The sequence below is a fragment of the Labeo rohita genome, chromosome 9 (assembly GCF_022985175.1).
Source record: "Labeo rohita strain BAU-BD-2019 chromosome 9, IGBB_LRoh.1.0, whole genome shotgun sequence".
Lineage (NCBI taxonomy): Eukaryota > Metazoa > Chordata > Actinopteri > Cypriniformes > Cyprinidae > Labeo > Labeo rohita.
In genome coordinates this window covers 11541374-11561021 of record NC_066877.1, presented here as the reverse complement: position 1 = coordinate 11561021, position 19648 = coordinate 11541374, and the positions used below count along the sequence as shown (strand labels likewise).

Sequence of the window (19648 nt, the reverse complement as noted above, 5' to 3'; positions counted from 1 at the left end):
TCTTTAAAATGAGCATCAAACAACACAAACAGCTCTTCACCAATCACACACAGATAAACCCCACATGGACCCATTAAGCCCTGGTCAGAAATTCTTCTGTGGGAATTAATGTTGTCACATCCTGGCAGCTACAGGCTACACGTGAGATTATTCTAACACCTCATTAAGGGCTTCGCTCATAGCCTGTATTTACTGACTTGAGGCTGGGCTTAAACCCGACATCCGATCCCATCTGTACATATATTGCCTTTCTGTTCCCTAGGCTGGCGTAAAGAGAGAGTGAGCAGGAGGGTGTATCTGTTTTTTGTTTAACAGACGGATGTTTATAAAGAAAAGAGTAATGTAATTGATCGTAAGTGTTTCTGAAAGCATGCGTTTGAGTTGAAGAGAGTTTGGGTGTTTACTTGTGTATGTAACGACTAACTTGAATGCAGTGAGGAATGCAGTGCCATGAGACAATCAACAATCCCATCTGACCCTGGGCTCTGACTCATCCAGTGCTAGAGTTTAATTAGACATTACGTAGAGTGTAATAAACAATAAACCCTGATGGTATCACCATCAGTGTAGTTTAATTTTATGCTGTCTTTTATTTACTTCACTTGAAGTGAGGAATAATGCCTCTCTCTGTGTGTTTCAGATTGTGAAGCTGAGGCAGCAGCTCCAGCGCAGTAAACACAGCAGCCGTCACCATCGCGACAAGGAACGCAAATCTCCCTTCAATGGCCACCATGCTGCTTTCAGCCAATCACAGGTGAGCTCTTTCTCATACCCAGCATACCCAGTGGAGAAGGTTACCTGAGGTATACCGTCTCTCTAATAAAGTTTTTACCTCGATAGCAGTGACCCACCAACCATCTGTTTTTTTTTTTCTAGTTAATCGTGCCTACTGGTATATCGCCCACCCATTAGCTCATTAAAAAGTGCATAATTTCCTAAAAGTGCCCATGTGACTTCTGAAGTCTTCTGAAGTCATACTGTAGCTGTGTGTGATGAACAGCCTAAATGTATTTACTGACTAAAAATCCTCAGCCACTCACATCTGCCATATTAATGATACATGAGAGAGAGAAAGTCTGTTTATTGACATAAGCATAGCACTGTGCAGTGAGTGGACTTAACGCCTTATAAGCAGAAGAAGAAACCAAACACAAACGTCGTGTATCATCAACACGGCAGTTTTGAATGTGACAAACCGATTTGGGAACTAGAAGTCGTCTCTTGTGTCCCCTTTGTAATACCTCCCCACACTACTGAATTTCTGCATAGCTTCTGCTACGTTCTCGTTCTTGCTCATTCTGAAAGCACATGAGTGGGTAAGTGTGCATACCACTGTGTAAAAGCGTGTCATGGTGTGTGTGTGTGTGCTTGCACTCTGGTCTTAATTGGCAAGGCCAGGTGCAGGCTTGCAGGCTGTTTCAGAGTGAAAGACCTCTCTTCACGAAGACAGAAACAGTGAATAAATTACTGCGGCCTGTCACTTGGCCGTGTCTCCCTCCCTTCCTCCCTCCCTCCGTCCTTTTCTCGCTATCGCTCTGTTTTGTGTTTGTCCATGAATTAGTCCAGCATGTGGTGAATGTGCCGCACGCCTGGTCTTTACTGTACTATAGCTGCCAGCCAGTCAATTAAAGGCCACACTCTGTCCGGCCCGCTGGATGTGTGTTTTTGGGGCCCGTTGTGCGGCTGGGGCTTTTTTTTTTTTGTTCAAGTGCATGTGGCGGGCTCAAGCACCATCTGTCGTCTCACTGTATTCATCTTTTGTATTTAAGCCTCTGAACTGTACTCAGACTCTGCCCCTCTGTTGCACAAAACACCAGACTATTCACAGCTCGGCCTGAATTGGACAAGAATACTGATTTGACCAGTGCAGTCGGACACCTTACAGATTCCACACTCAAAGTCTGTGTTCAGAATAGAATACTAGCTTACTATTAACTGGATGTGCAGTATACTGTGTACATCATGTTGCCTACTGCTTTTGTAAAAAAAAAATTAAAGGATTAGTTCACTTTCAGAATAAAAATTTACAGATAATTTACTCACCCTCATGTCATCCGAGATGTTCATGTCTTTCTTTCTTCAGTCGAAAAGAAATTAAGGTTTTTGAGGAATACATTTCAGGATTTTTTTTCTATATAGTGGACTTCAGTGGGGATCAACTGGTCCAAATTGCAGTTTCAATGCAGGGCTCTACATGATTTCAGCTGAGGAATAATGGTCTTATCCACTGAAACAATCAGTCATTTAACCATGAATGCTCATCTTGCACTAGCTCAATTTCAAGCATTACGTTGGAAAAGTCACACATGGTTAGTACTCCGGTTTAAATAGTTAGGTTAGGGCGACAAACTCCATCTCATTTTCTCCTCTAACTTCAAAATCGTCCAATATCATTTGTTTTATCTTTTTAAAACAAAGGGCATTTGACTTTCTTTGCATGTTCGCTTTGTGAATTCTGAGTCTGTACTTCCACCTACATCACGCATGACCTAGACTGCTACTGCAAGACAAGCATTTGTCATTAAAAAGTATAAAAAAAGACTGTAGAGTCCTTTGAAGCTGCATTAAAACTGCAGTTTGGACGTTCAACCCGTTGACCACCATTGAAGTCCACTATATGGAGAAAAATTTTGGAATGTTTTCCTCAAAAGCCTTAATTTCTTTTTGACTGAAGAAAGACATGAACATCTTGGATGACATGGGGGTGAGTAATTTATCAGGAAATGTTTATCCTGGAAGTGAACTAATCCTTCAAACTGTACCCATTATTGTAAGTTAAATATTTGAAATGGTAGTATAATGAGTCATTGTCACATTCCATTCCATGCATAAGTAGTGGCATCCAGTTGTTAACTTCTAAATTAAAATGGTTAAATTACCATTTGTAATTCAATTTTCTGAACAAATGGCTATTTGGGTCAAATAAGGAGTCAAAACGAGGTTGTTTGCATTGCATTGTGGGATATAGTAGCCTTTTCTATGACAACATTGATAATAATATGAAATGTTTCTTGAGCACAAAATCAGCATATTAAAATGATTTCTGAAGGGTCATGTGACACTGAAAACTGGAGTAATGGCTGCTGAATATATAAATGTTTCTTTAAAATATATTAAAAAACTATTTTAAACTGTAATATTTCACAATATTACTGTTTTTACTGAAAAAAATCTTACTGATCCCAAACATTTAAATGGTAGACTGTTTTAACTGATTTCAGGTATTGACAGATAAATATCAGTTATTGATATCATGTATGTTCTGTTTATTGATTTCAGAAATCTTGCGCTTGTTAACTTTTAAAGGAGTAGTTCACTTCCAGGACAAAAATTTACAGATAATGTGCTCACCCCGTTGTCATCCAAGATGTTCATGTCTCTCTTTCTTCAGTCGTAAAGAAATTATGTTTTTTGAGGAAAAAATTTCAGCATTTTTCTCCATATAATGGACTTCTATGGTGCCCGTGAGTTTAAATGCAGCTTCAAAGAGCTCTAAACAATCCCAGCCGAGGATTAAGGGTCTTAATCTAGTAAAACGATCTGTCATTTTCTAAAAAAAAATATAAATTTATATACTTTTTAACCTCAAATGCTCGTCTTGCATAGCTCTGCGATGTGCTTGCGTACTTTGTGCAGTCAGGTTCAAGACTGTTACGCTAGGTCAAAAAACTCCCATCTTATTTTCTCCTCCAACTTTAAAATCGTCCTACATCGCTGTTTAACCTTTTTTTGTTCACTTTGTATACACTGGGTCGGTACTTCTGCAGCAATACATTTAAACTGCATTTTGAAAATTCAAACTCGGGGGCACCATAGAAGTCCATTATATGGAGATAATGAAATGTTTTCCTCAAAAACATAATTTCTTTACGACTGAAAAAAGACATGAACATCTTGGATGACAACGGGGTGAGTATATTATCTATAAATTTTTGCCCTGGAAGTGAACTACTCGTTTAACGCTTTCAGCAAAATATACTGCAGAACTAGTAAAAGTAGTATGTTAGTTCATTGTTAGGCACAACCATACTCTCGTCCTGCAACTTTTGCTGAAGAAGGAAATATTTTTGGCTTGCTGCGAGACGGTTCATGGTCTCGGCCCCTCAAGGCCAAAACTTTTCTCTCCCCTTGCGCTACCTTGCTTGTTTTCTTCAGTAAGGGCTACGCAGCATAGCCTCAGTGTGAGAAAACATATGGAAGTGCTAACCTGCTATTCCAGGAACCCAGACTACCATGTGATCATTTAGCTATACACAAACACACACACCCGCATCTGTAAGCGCCGTCCCCTCCAGCAGATGTACGTGGGGTTGATTGAACGGTGTATCATTAGTCAATGCCACTTCGTTCTGCCTCCAGATTCCTGTAGTTCTCTTCATAGCAGTCGAAGTGGAGCTGGATTTGTCTTTTGAGCGTTTATTTATTCAGGGAGTTTCTCTGCTGTGTATTAGCCGTAATTTGAAGCAGCTGAGGTCGAGTTTAGAGCCGGAGAGATGCCCAGGCCCGGTAATTATAACAAGCATGCATTTATTTGGATGTGAGGTGAGAGGGCATGTTTCTGCGCCTCAGGCTTGAGTGGTCGTGATGTTTCTTGGCTGGGCCATCGGGGTCGGATGCCGCCCAGTGGATGATGTAGACTGTAAACTCTCTCCCTTCCATCACATGAACCGTCTGTAATTGTTTGATGACTGTAAGCACTTAGTCTGACCAAGTTCAACCTTCAAATTTTATCGTAAACTTCCATTTCTCTCTGTCTTCTGCTTCCTTTTTGTCTTGGCACTCTGATGTAAAAGCACTTTCCTAAAGAACACACACAGCGTGACCTCCGTGTCGAGGGGGAGGGATGCGAGTGTGTGTGTGTGTCGTCTCAAGGGCTGAGTCGGGTATACGTGGGGGTGTTCTTCCCATTATGTGCGTGGAAAGCAGCTAAAGATGAAGTGGCAGTCATGAAAATGGCATTCTTTCCAGAAGTAAAAGCCCTGAAGAGGGGGAATAAGAAAAGAGGGCGAATGAAAGTTGCATTTGAAGAACTTTATGAGAGATTCGGCCATAAGGTCAGCGGCTCCATGAGAAGAAAAGAAGAAGAAGAACATCAGAGGGGACGGGTGAACAGCCGTGGGGATGTGCGTCTCTTCTTTACGCTTGGGATCTGCTTTGTAACCAATTGCAGAATCAACAAACCTGATCATAGGCTTTAGAGTGGATGCCATATTTGTTACAAATAAAAATGAGGTGGAAGTACAATCTGTTCAATATGTTCTACTATTGTGAACCAGGGTGTCAATAGTTCAGCTAACAAATCATTGAAACATGTCTTTCCACAAAATTCCAGTAAACAAAAATCATGAGTTATGTCTCGAATGACTCACTTGTACTGGACTTTTTACTCTGTCGTCTCTTGAATGTGAAAATATTTCTGTCCCAATGGCCTTTACTTTTGTTCCTCAAGCTTCATCTCATTCATGTCAAATCAAAGGGATAGTTCACCCAGAAATAAAACTTCTGTCATTAATTACTCACCCTCATGTCATTCCAAACCTTTCTGACCCTGCATAGACAGCAATGCAACAGACACATTCAAGCCCCAGAAAGGTAGTAAGGATATCATTAAAATAGTCCATATGACATCAGTGGTTCAACCGTAATGTTATGAAGCTATGAGAATACTTTTTGTGGGCAAAGAAAACTAAAATAATGACTTTTTCAACTGTTTTTTTCTTTTCTGTGTCAGTCTTCTATAGTCAGTGAACTATCACTTTAAATATGGTGTCCACTGAGACCAAGATCCGTTACAATAATATCCATCATATTAGTCCTCTGTTACTCCCTAGATGTATTAGCATTAGGGTTAGTTTTAGTATATCCGTTCAATGGGATTGAACATTCACAAAACATCAGCAAAACAAACTGCTGTGTAAATCATTCATAAATCCGTTCTTGTGTAAATTGTTGCACTGAACTTAATCTTTCTGCAAATCTCCAGTGGACAAAAACAACAAGGGTTGTGAAAATGAAGCATGACCTTGGACCTTAAGTTATGAAATATTGAGCAGACTCTACTTCCTTACTTCACAGCCTTGTTTTGGCATTCTGACTAAAATTCGTAACAGTTACCATTAAGTCTGTGATCTGTGGTTACAACTTAGCAATGCTAGGTTTACTACCAGAATGGCAGTAACTGAAAACGTGTCTTTTCGCGCAAACATCCAGTGGACAAACAACTCTGGATTGCATGAGTTGTGCATGTGGAAAGGGGTCTTGAAATGTTCTTGATATTTACACATAAGTGGTTGCTCAACAATAAAATCTTCTGAAGTTTTTGTTTTCCACCTTTACAAAACACATTTGAAATCAGCCCAGTCATTATGTCATAGTTTTCCTCTATACACCCCTCTTTTTTTTTAATTATTCTCAATGTGCTGCTGGTTTTTCTAAATATCTTGTATTCAAGTATTTTGCCCTCAGATGCCAGTAAGTACATTAATTTTTAATCCTTAAGTGTGTTTAGAATAAATGTCAAGCTAGGGTTTAACATTATTGAGAGACTGAGTGTGTCACTGTCAGTACATACACAAATCAGAAATATTTTCTTAATATATTTAATATGTAATGTGAAGAAAGCATAGTCAGGGTGAATATGTGCCGGTGTTGAATATATGCAGTGGGCATTTACTTGCGTTTCTGAAAGAGGTTATAATATGGAAGCCTGTTTCCGCCACTGATATAAAAAATTAAAAGGTAATTGCTAGTTTTTATCTTACAATTCTGACTGGTTTTCTAGGAATTGCGAGTTTACATCTCACGATTCTGACGTTCATTCTCAGAATTGTGTGATATAAACTCGCAATTCTGAGAAATTGTCAGAATTCTGAGATCTAAACTTGCAATTGCGAGTTAAAAAGTCAGAATTGCGAGAAGTAAAGTCAAAATTCTGACTTTTGTCTTAAACTCACAATTGTGAGTCAGAATCAGGGTTGCCAGATTTTCACAACAAAACCCACCCAATTGCTCCTCAAAACTAGCCCAAAACTAGCCCAATTGCATTTCGATGGGGTTCCCCTGTTAAAAATCACGTTCTGGGGGATAAAATACACGTTTTTTGTCAGGGTTCCCTTGGTAAATTCATATTTCAGGGGCTAAATATGAAGTTATTAGGGTCACTTCAACCCGCGGACATCAACCCACGAGTTTATAACTCGCAATTTTTACTTTTATCTTGCAATTCTGACTTTTTTCCTAAGAATTGTGAAATATAAACTTGCAGTTCTGCGAAATAGTCAGAATTTTGCAATATAAACTCGCAATTGCGAGTTATAAAGTCAGAATTGCAAGATAAAAACTTGCAATTCTAACTTTCTCGTAATTGTATCTCACAATTCTATTTTCTCACAATTTTTACTTCTAAGAAATAGTCACAATTCTGAGAAATAGTCAGAATTATGAAATATAAACTCACAGTTGTGAGAAACAATGTCAGAATTTCGAAATAAAAATTCTAAGTTCTAAATGTTTCTCACCATTGTGAGTTTGTATATCGCAATTCTGACTATTTTCTCACAATTGCGAGTCTATAACTCACAGCTTTTTACTTTTGTTCTTACAATTCTGACTTTTTTTCCTCAGAACTGTGAAACATAAACTTGCAATTGCGAGTTATAAAGGCCAATTTTGAGGGAGAAAAAATACTGACATTTTCTCAGAATTGCGGGTTTATATTGCATGACACAAATTCACAATTCAGAGTTTCTCAGAATCGTTAGATATAAATTCGCAAATTGCGAGTTATAAAGTCATTTTTTGTGAGACAAAAGGTCGCAATAACCTTTTTGTTTATGCAGTGGCAGAAACAGGCTTTCATATAACAATCATTAAACCAAGTAATATTTTACAAATATTCAAACGTTTTGGTGCAAAACATTTTAATTGCATAAGCTAACCTCTAGAAACACAAAAAAAAGATCTGAAAATGCATTTCATGACCCCTTCAAAAGCATGACATTACACAGCCTCTGCTTTTATGCATTGTTTTGGTTCACATCAAAAACTTAGTCCTCTGTTTATATTCCCTAGACATGCATTAGCACAGCCTAAAGTGACCTAGCGCACCTGTACTACATGCGAAACGGCGTGCGGTCAGGTTGTTAGTCCTGTCGGATATTGGCAGACCCAGATCTCCATGACATTCGGAGTTTGAGCGTTCATGTGTGATGGATTGGAGGGTAAAGGCCAATGATAAAGGATCCTAACACACACACCTCCTGGCTTTGTTCTCTATCTCCTCTGCTCTTCCTGTCTGTCATGTGCTGTACTCGATGATCAATAATTAACAGTTTTTGGCTGCTTTCTGGGCTTGACTGTTGTTTTTGTGCCTGAAGGATCGAGCACATCTTTTCCTGCATTCTTGCCATTCTCCGTGTGGAGTCCACAGCGCCTGCTAGTGTCAGAAATGAGGAGCGCAGAGGCAGTCCATGTGTGCCGTCCCTAGAGCATTGGGAGGAAATGATGAAGCACGCTACTCTGTTTAGCTTTAGTTTGATCATGTTTCAAAGTGGATGCCATTAAAGCAATTTTTCAGGTTAAATACAAGTCGACAGAATCTGAAGCATGCTGTCAAACGACAGAACATCATTGTACCTCAGTTCGTTAAAATGCTTTTTCTTTAAATGCCTCCTTTTCTGGTCTTGCTGTGATTTTTAATTTGTTGTTTTTGTGGGGGTTGATGAATTCGTTGGCAGTACTTCTGATGGATATAGTGTTTTTGATCACTTGTGACTTGTATTTTTCTAACCTTCTATTCAAACAGTGACCGCAACAATAGAAGCTTCTCAGGTTTTGTTTGATCTGAGTGGTTCTGAACTTGAATTTTTTTGTTTTGTGAATCCAGGGAGACAGAAGAGATGCGCCGTGAGTCATTTGAACTTGCGTGGGGCTTTGGAGGGGTCGTGCCTTTATGTCTCTCCACAAACCTTTAGTTAAGCACTGGTCAACAACTTCAACCCCATGAATCTCTTGTTTTTATAAAGACCACAGCGGTCAAAGAAAGGCTGACGTGAGAGTGCCCAGTATAGCTATCAAGGCCTGGAGACCTTTCAAAGGGATTCTTCTGTCTAACCTCTTGTTTTAAACGCAGACTGTGGTAACCAATACAGGCCTCCATACCAGTGAAGAAAGTTTTACTGAGGCTTTAGTGCGTGTCCATGGACACTGAGTTTTTTTAGTGCAACTAAAGTTGTTTATATATATATTCAGTTTTATTTCAGTCCACATTCACCCCTCAATTGTAGTTCAATTCTAAGGCGGCGTCCAGAATGAAATGAATCCTCATAAGTTGACTTATTTGGAGCATGCTATGTAAAAACCAAAGTTACGTAGCTCTCACATGAAGTTCATGAACAATGCAACTCCTGGTTGATTCCAGTAGAGTTTGTCATAAGCACATGTTGCTAAGCTAATGCTATAGTACTTGAATAGAGTGAAGTAGTCAGGTTCTCTAAGTAAAAATGCCATTCATTTTCTCCATGGGGAGAAACAAACCTACTGTGAGCTGTAAAGTTGTTAATCAGTGCTATATGCTTTTGTTGAACCCATCAGCCCACATTATTTCACCTTGTTTTTTAAATAAGCATGTTTAACAGTGGCACTTCTGGTAAAAAACTACATTACCCATGATTCTGCAAAGAAATCACCACCAATCAGAGAATCACAACAAGCAAACAGGACTCTTTAGCGCCCCCACACTTTCGAAGCACTGCATATGACAAGTTAGTCTCCCTGTGCTTACATATATGTGCATATTTTGCAATAAACATAACATATATTTTTTCTACGTACATAAACAACCATTTCTGATTTAGTCATTCACAGTGCTTCATGGGATTGTAGTTCTTTTCCCCATTAAGGCTGTTAAGTAAGTAGTTTTGGTGCCCTTGACTTCATCCAATTTTTGAATACATTTTTGCTTCAAATCAAAATTTATATTGTTGTGATTCACCTCATAGCTGGTTGGTTTGGTTTAAGGCTTATAGCTTCCTTACAAAATCCCTATTGGAAAAATATTTCGGAAGCCAAGGCCGCTGAAAATGTGGTCAGGCACTTTTGCACTCTATAAGGAATTGGAACATCCTTTACATTTTTGAAAAGGGCTGTGATTTATGACAATCATGTTTTATTTTTTCCTAAATACTGTTTTATTTTTTCCAAATTCCATTTTTTTTTCCATTTAAATTTTTCTGGATTCAGTTTTAATTTTTCTAGACTTTGTTTTAATGGTTAAATTAAGAAATATTCATTAAAAAAGCATGTCTAATTAATTAAAATCATAAAACATAAACAATTTAACAGCAATGTATTAAAAGTTTAACATAAAATAGATTTTTAAGGGCATATGAAATAGGTTTTATTTTTTCCCAAATTATTATTTTTTTTAATTTCCAAATTCCATTTTTTTTCCATTTAAATTTTTCTGGATTCCCTTTTTGTCCTAGACTCTGTTTTAATGGTTAAATTAAGAAATATTAATCAAAAAAGCATGTCTAATTAATTAAAATCATAAAACATACACAATTTAACAATAATGTATTAAAAGTTTAACCAAAAAAATAGATTTTTAAGGGCATATGAAATAGATTTTATTTTTTCCCAAATCCTTTTTTTTTTTTTTTTTTTTCAAATTCCATTTTTTTCCATTTTAATTTTTCTGGATTCCCTTTTTATCCTAGACTCTGTTTTAATGGTTAAATTAAGAAATATTCATCAAAAACATTCCTAATTCATTTAAAATCATGAAATCATTTCAATTTCTGTTTTATTTTCTTCCAAATTCTGTTTTGTCCATTTAAATTTTTCTAAATTCCATTTTTGTCTTTTGTTTACCATTACATTTTTTTCTAGACTCTGTTTTAATGGTTAAATTAAGAAATATCAATAAAAAAGCATATCTAATTAACTGAAATCATGAAATGTGCACAATTTAACAGCAGTTGAATTTTTTTCCAAATTCTTATAATTTATTATTGTTTCAGTTTATTTATTTGTGTATGTATTTATTTCCCCAGAAATACTGTGTTGTGTATTTAGATTTTTTTGGTAAATAGATTCTGGTAAATATTTTTTCTGGTAAATATTCCTTAAGAAAAATATTGTTTTAATAAAAAAATTATTAGTAGTAGTAGTACTATCATTACATTAAGCAATATATTTCTGTCACAATTTCTTCAGGTTAAACTGAACTTTTATTTTGACAGGTTGCTGTGAAGACCTTTATGTTTCTGTCTGTACATGATATAAAACTAGAAACGGTAAAATTCTCATGAAGTCACTCTCTAGAGATTAAGTTCTAGAGATTATGTTCATGTGTTCATCTACTCATATATTAAGGCGGCAGAGGCTGAAAACACTGCGAACGTCATGCGCACTTGAGTATGTGTGTAGTAAACCCACACGTCTGCGCCATTCATTCACACAGAACATGCAGTATTCATATTTAAAAGTGCACTGACATAGTTCAGCAAATTCAGCAAATTCCATGACATTTTGGGTTATACAGTAAATTCCATTTTTATAACTGGATTCATTTCATTCACATGTACGTCAGCACGGAAGAGAAAATTGGACACTACTAAACACATTTTTTGCACTCCTCACACCTCTGGCTGCCAATTTCTTCTCTTGCAGTTACTGCAAGTTAATTGGGACTTCTTATGTAAGTGGCTAACGTCTGTGGTCAGGAAGTTAGCATGGGTTTGCAAACAGTCCTTTGCGGCCTCTACAGACGTCACCAAACTGCTGAGCCATTTAGATCAGTGTGGGAATGACCCAGGGGTCCGAGAACACCGTGTCGTCCTTTATTTCGATCAGGTCATACATTATTTCTGTTAATGTCACAGCACGCCACTGGAAATCTGATACGTAAACAAATATTTGCCTCCCAGCGACCGTTCACCAGAAAGTTGCTAGGAAATAGCCGAAATCACTTAACCGGCGTATTGTTTGGAGGTGACCTCAGGGGTCAGGGTTTCTCTCAGTTGTTTTCTCTCCTGATGAGCAGATAAACAACCAAACCACCCAGAAGAAAAGCGTCCGGAGCACTTTCATGTTGAAACAATATGATGTCCGATAAAATGCACACATGCACGTTGGAGCGAGCGGAGATGCCGCATGCGAGTTTAAAGCCTGGCTTCCTCTATTGAGATGTTAATGAAGCAGATCTGGCGTGCTTTAAGCGAGGGCCACCGCAGGGCCACACAACTCTCAGCAACGTCCTGTTAATGCCCTCGCATTGTTCCCTCATACCCTGAGAAAGAAGAGGGGGAGGGCCGACGGCGAGAGCGGCGCTCGCTGATTTAAGAAAGGGGGTGGGATGGAGAAATACACTTGGAGAAGAAAGATCAGAACAAGGGAGAGAGAGAGAGAGAGGGCAGACATGATGAAGAGACACAGGAAGGAGGGGGGCCGAGAGAACTAAAATCCAGAGCATGAGCCGAGACAGAGTGCAGAGGAGAGAGAGACCGGTGGACCAGGAGGAAGACCGGACCCCTCTCTGACAGCATGACAGGAAGTGGACTTTCGGGAAAGGTGAAGTTTTTGTTCGCTCTCTCGCAGAAGACGTCATAAACGGCAGCTGTTAGCATAGATGGCACATGTTGTGGATGTGCATGCTGATTTAACACAGTAAGCATGTGTTTTGCATGTGTCACTGTATCTCGCTGTATTTCGGTTGTGAGGTTTGTGAAGAAGGCATAAGGCGAGGATCAGAAGTCAGCTGTGCAGACCGAGTTACATAACTCAGTGATCTGCAACACGCTACCTTGCAATGTGTCTGTGTGCCGTGCTGCGATAAGATGGACCTCTGTTAGTGTTTGGCGTTATATGGAAACTGAAGTGTGTGAACGTGCAGGGCTTGATTCAGCTGCTGTGTGATGCTGTAAGTTTTCACACAGACTGTTTCTTTTCAGTGGCATATCTGCTCTCATTTTGAGGTCGTGTCTCCGTGTTATGCACACCCTGCACACACACACCAACCTCATTCACACATTTATCTTCATTGCTGTTCTCGTGATTTTAGTTGACCACTCACTGTACAAACTTGGGGAAAAGCACACATGTGCCTGTTAGTGCTAAACATAACCTGGGCTAAATATAAACAGAGATTAATGGGGGAACAAAAACCTTTGGTGAATATAACCTGAAATTAGTGGTGGAGCAAAATGTTTTTTGTTTGTTTGTTTGTCATATGATATGATATATTATTATTATTATTATGAAATAATATTAAACCAGTGTAATATTATAAATGGAAAAAAAAAAAATATATATATATATATATAAATATATATTGGTAACTTTATTAGTTTTTAGTTATTAGTAACTAAATATATGAGGTAAATCATGTTATATAACAATTATTGTTATATAAAATAAATATATGTATTTTAAATATAATGTAGATTTTTTATTGTTATTAGTAACACAATATGTGTTTAATCATATATACAATTTATATACACTACCGTTTTAAGTTTGGGGTCTGTACATTTTTATTGTTTTTTTTTTTTTTTTTTTTTTCTAAGAAATTAATACTTTTATTCACCAAGGATGTATTAAGTTTATTAAAAGTTCATAATAAATAATTTACATTGTTATAAAATATTTATAATTTGAATAAACACTGTACTTTTTAAACTTGTTATTCATGAAAGAATCCTGAAAAAAAAAAAATCAGAGGTTCCAAAAAATATTTGGCAGCACAACTGTTGATATTATCCAACATTGATCATTCTAATAATAAATCTGCATATTAGAATGATTTCTGAAGGATCATGTGACACTTAAGACTGGAGTAACAGCTGATAAAAATTCAGCTTTTCATCACAGGAATAAATTCTATTTTAAAGTATGTTAAATAAAAAACACTATTTTATATTGTAAAAACATTTTGCAATATTACTGTTTCTTTTTTCTATTTTTTCCCAAACTTTTGAACGGTAGTGTGTGTGTATGTGTGTGTATATATATATATATATATATATATATATATGTATATATATTATATGTATTATATGTATTCTAAATATAATATTAAATCAGTGTTGCATTATAAATGAAATGATATAATATATAGATTTTTATTGCAAGTAGTAACAAAATATGAGTTAAATCAGTACAAAAAAGTACAAATATTATAAATATACTTGTAGATAATAATTATTTTTATATAATATATACATTATTTTTATTATTAGCAACATAAAATATTAAGTTAAATTCTGTAAAATTGTTGATATAATATGATATGATATATTATTGTTACATAAAATATGTATTACAAATATAGTTTTATATAATAATTATAATATATGAATGATTTTTATTATTATTAGAAACAAATATATGAGTTAAATCATATAATTTGATTATATGATTAATATAATGATATATTATTGTTATATAAAAAAGTATTACAAATATAATATTAAATCAATATTGTATTATAAATGTAATTCTATTAGATTTTTATTGTTATTAGTAACAGAATGAGTTCAATCATGATATATTATTGTTATATAAAAATCTGTATTATAAATGTAATATATATTTATATTACATATATATATATATATATATATATATATATATATGTATGTATGTATGTATGTAGTTAAAATATAACATTTAATATTTTAAAATGAGTTAAATCATGATTTGAAAATGTATTATACATATAATATTAAATCAATATTATTTTATAAATGAAATTATATAATATATAGATTTTTACTGTCATTTGTAACAAAATATGAGTTAAATCATATAATATATGATATGATATATTATTATTATATAAACATATCTATTATAATTACAATTTATTGATATTAGTAAAAAAATATATGAGTGAAATCTTATAATATATCATTTATATAGGATATATTGTTATATAAAAATATGTATTATAAATATAATATTAAATCAGTATTACTTTAGTATTACTTTAAAACAGTATTATTTTACTGTTATTAGTAACAAATTAGTTAAATTCTTTAATATATTACACATATTAAAGATTTTTATTATAAACATGTTTATATTATATAAAAATACATATTATAATATATAATGTATATTAGTATATATGTTATTAGTAACAAAATATATTAGGCAAATCATAAAAATCAAAAACCCTGAGGTATATAGAACTGACTTCCTCTTGTATGTATATAAATAATTGATCAAATTTTATTGTATATAATTTATTTTAATTTTGAATATGAGAGAGAGAGAGAGAGAGAGAGAAAGAGATAAATGCATAGCAAATAAATATTTATTTTATTAGTGATGTAAAAAGAACGGGACAAAAACAGGATGAGGGGCTGACTCAATCTCATCATGCACAAACTACTAGTTCAAGTCTCCAACATGACATACAGCAAATAATAACACTCCACATTCTCTCCTGTTCCAGGCTCCTATTCCAAAGAGCGTCCTGATCTCTATTCCCATCTCCAAGTCCTCTGTCTCTCGTTTTCGGAACAGCGTGGAGGGGCTGAATCAGGAGATCGAGCGCATCATTATCCGAGACACAGGAGACAGAGAGGAGCAGCTCATTGTGAGTGTGCCTGACGTGATTCTGCAAAAACACTCTCTGTTACATAATCTGGGGTCCTCAGAGAATCCCTGAAGACTCTGTGTGTGTACTGTATATAACTCGGCTGTGTATGATCGTTGCACTTTTTCCTCTGTCCAGCCTCAGGAGGCTCCAGATGGGCATCGGGCTCCTCCTCCTCTCTGCCAACGCAGCGCCAGCTCCCGCAGCATTGACACACAGACGCCCCTGGGCATGGCAGCGGGCAGTAACCACAGCAACAGCAGCAGCCGCTCTCAGTCCATCTCACCCACGTTCCTGAACGTGCCAAGCGAGCCCTGCAGCGATAGTCCATCTCCACACGAGGACGAGACTCTGGCTGACGGCCGTGAGAAAGGTACAGCTCACATATTTTCACACCCACAGACACACTCAGGGCTGCTCACGTGTCCTTAGGCCCACACAGAAACCACACATGCATTTTTTGCTTTGATTGTGGGTGAAAAGTTTAAACGGATTTAAAAACGGTCAGATTTGTTACATGGTGCTGATGGCACTACACTGATGGTAGCTAACTGATTAATCATCCACCAACCAACTAGTCAATTTGTTAAGATTTGTAAGTTCACTTCCTGAACAAAAATTTACAGATAATTTACTCACCCCCTTATTCTTTAATATATTCATGTCTTTTTCTTTAGATATTAATTTTAGATATTCATTTCTTTCTTAAGCCGTGAAGAAATTATGTTTTTTGAGGAAAACATTTCAGGATTTTTCTCCATTTAATGGACTTGTATTGGACTTATAATGCACACTATGGTGTCCATGAGTGTGAACTTCCATCCCAGCCGAGGAAGAAGGGTCTTATCTAGCAAAACGATTAGTTATTTTCTAAAGAAAATTACAATTTATGTTGTATGTTTTATGTTATTTTAACCTCAAGTGCTCATCTAGCTCTGCGTGAACTCGGAACGTGTATTCCGATTCAAGACAGTTAGGGTCGAAAAACTCCCATCTCATTTTCTTCAACTTCAAAATCATCCTACATCGCTGCTTTAACTTTTTTTTGTAAAGGCCGTTTGATCTTTGCATGTTCACTTTGTACACAATGGGTCGGTACTTCTGCAGCGATGCAGGACAATTTTGAAGAGGACAAAATGTATATAAATAGTCAATTTTTTTTTTTTTAGAAAATAACTGATCATTTCACTAGATAAGACCTTGCTTCCTCGGCTGGGATCGTTTAGACCATAGAAGTCCACTATATGGAGAGAAATCCTGAAATGTTTTCCTCAAAAAACATAATTTCTTACAACTGAAGAGAGACATGAACATCTTGGATAACAAGGAGGTGAGTACATTATCTGTAAATTTTTGTTCTGGAAGTGAACTACTCCTTTAAGAATACTTATAATCTCATAAAATAATCTTATTTTATTTTCTTTTGGATTTTCAGATTTTTGGTTTAGATTTAATAATAATAATAATAATAATAATAATTTTTATTTTATTTTATTTAGATTTTCCCAATTTTGGTTTAGATTTAATAAAAAAAGGAAGGAAAATGTTTTTATTATTATTATTATTATTATTATTATTATTATTATTTAATTTTCCAAGTTTTGGTTTAGATTTAGCAATAATAATAATAAGAATACATTTTACTTTATTTATTTATTTTTTTTAGATTTTCAGATTTTTGGTTTAGATTTAATAATAATAATAATAATAACAAATATATATATTTATTTATTTATTTGTTTATTTGTTTATTTATTTATTTTTGAATTTTCCATATTTTGGTTTAGATTTAATAATTATTCTTTTAATTTAATTTATTTTACTTTATCTTAATTGTCCAGGTTTTGGTTTAGATTTAGTAGTAAAATAATAATAAAATATATTTTTATTTTATTTTATTTTATTTAGATTTTTCAATTTATGGTTTAGATTTAATAATAATAATAATAATAATAATAATAATAATAATAATGATAATAATTTTAATTTTATTTTATTTAGATTTTCCCAATTTTGGTTTAGATTTAATAAGAAAAGAAAGGAAAATGTTTTTATTATTATTATTATTTAATTTTCCAAGTTTTGGTTTAGATTTAGCAATAATAATAAGAAGAAGAATACATTTTACTTTATTTATTTATTTTTTTTTTAGATTTTTGGTTTAGATTTAATAATAATAATAATAATAATAACAATATATATATGTATATATTTTATTTTTATTTATTTTTATTTTAATTTTCCATATTTTGGTTTAGATTTAATAATTATTCTTTTAATTTAATTTATTTTACTTTATCTTAATTGTCCAAGTTTTGGTTTAGATTTAGTAGTAAAATAATAATAAAATATATTTTTATTTTATTTTATTTTATTTAGATTTTTCAATTTATGGTTTAGATTTAATAATAATAATAATAATAATAATAATAATAATAATTTTTATTTTATTTTATTTAGATTTTCCCAATTTTGGTTTAGATTTAATAAGAAAAAAAAAGGAAAATGTTTTTATTATTATTATTATTTAATTTTCCAAGTTTTGGTTTAGATTTAGCAATAATAATAATAAGAATACATTTTACTTTATTATTATTTTTTTTTTTTAGATTTCAGATTTTTGATTTAGATTTAATAATAATAATAATAATAATAATAATAATAATAACAATATATATATATTTTATTTTTTATTTTTTTTTTATTTCAATTTTCCAAGTTTTGGTTTAGATTTAGTAGTAAAATAATAATAAAATATATTTTTATTTTATTTTATTTTATTTAGATTTTTCAATTTATTCAATTTAGAGGTTTAGATTTAATAATAATAATAATAATAATTTAGCAATTTGTAAATGTTTAAGAGATGAATTTAAATTTAAAGTTTCTTTGAATGTTTTTTGAGCATGCTGACAGTGACTACATTTACATGGACGTCAGTAATCGAATTATTCATGTTCTGAATAAGACAATATTATGATTAAGGTGTTTACATGAGTTTTTAGAATATTCCTTTCATGTCCCGTTTTACATGTTATAGTACATAGACCGATTAAAGGCACACGTCATTACGTCCCCACGCGACACCATCTAACTTTCCCTCTAGAATTTCACATATCAACATATAATTCGTATTCGTTACGGTGTCATATACAGTTATGGGTTTCATTTTTAATTTTACGAAAGCTTCAAGTGCAGTTAATTATTTGCCATGCTATCTGTGTAAACAGATGATGGCGTTGCCGTCAAACAGTTGATCACTGCCGTGTGTATATTGTCGCAAAATGCGGCGAAAAGTCCTACACAAGGTAATAGGAATACTCCACATGTTTTAATTCAATTTGTGTTCAGTTTGAGTATGACTTTAGCCGGATTATGGTAATCAAAAATCTGTTTACATGGTAGATTCTTAATCATAGCATTGTCTTAATCATGTTAAAATCAGAATATTGTTGTCCATGTAAACGTACTGAGTATGTGCTGTTTTTGACTGTCATCCATACGTCTCCATTTTTTAGTGAGGATTATGATATTTTTGTGCAATAAAAGGTTATACATGTTAATTCTATAAATGTTTTGAATATTTGTCAAATAGCCTATTGGTGAAATAATTGTAAATTTTTTGGGTGAACTATCCAAAAATTGACTGACTAGTCAACTGATTGTTTATCTCTTAAATTCTGAACACTTATCATCTCCACTAACAATGGTGTCTGAGCTGTATTGTCATTTCATTTTTTGCACCATGTTCACAGATCTGGCCCCCAGCTCACCCCTACCCAAATACGCCTCATCCCCGAAGCCGAATAACAGTTACATGTTCAAACGCGAGCCACCCGAGGGCTGCGAGCGAGTCAAGGTCTTCACAGAGGAAACACAGTGAGTGCTGCAGTGCGTCCTGATCCGCTGCTTTATCTGCTCTGTCCACACTCACTATTGTGTTGCGCCCTCAGCCATGAAACCATGATAGGATAATATTTACACCGACTTCAAAGCTGAGTCAGAGTTTCTCACCGTCTTATCGCTTTCCTCCTCCTCCTTTTT

General features: G+C 34.3%; 1 protein-coding gene across 1 annotated transcript in view; it reads left to right on the top strand.

Moving 5' to 3' along the window:
- fam117bb (family with sequence similarity 117 member Bb) overlaps positions 1-19648 on the top strand; it is a 59584-nt gene that overhangs the window by 34925 nt on the left and 5011 nt on the right. The window contains exons 4-7 of the mRNA XM_051119347.1: positions 641-754; positions 15461-15604; positions 15743-15977; positions 19360-19483. Coding sequence (XP_050975304.1) covers positions 641-754; positions 15461-15604; positions 15743-15977; positions 19360-19483 — 617 coding nt within the window. The remainder of the gene's footprint in view (positions 1-640; positions 755-15460; positions 15605-15742; positions 15978-19359; positions 19484-19648) is intronic.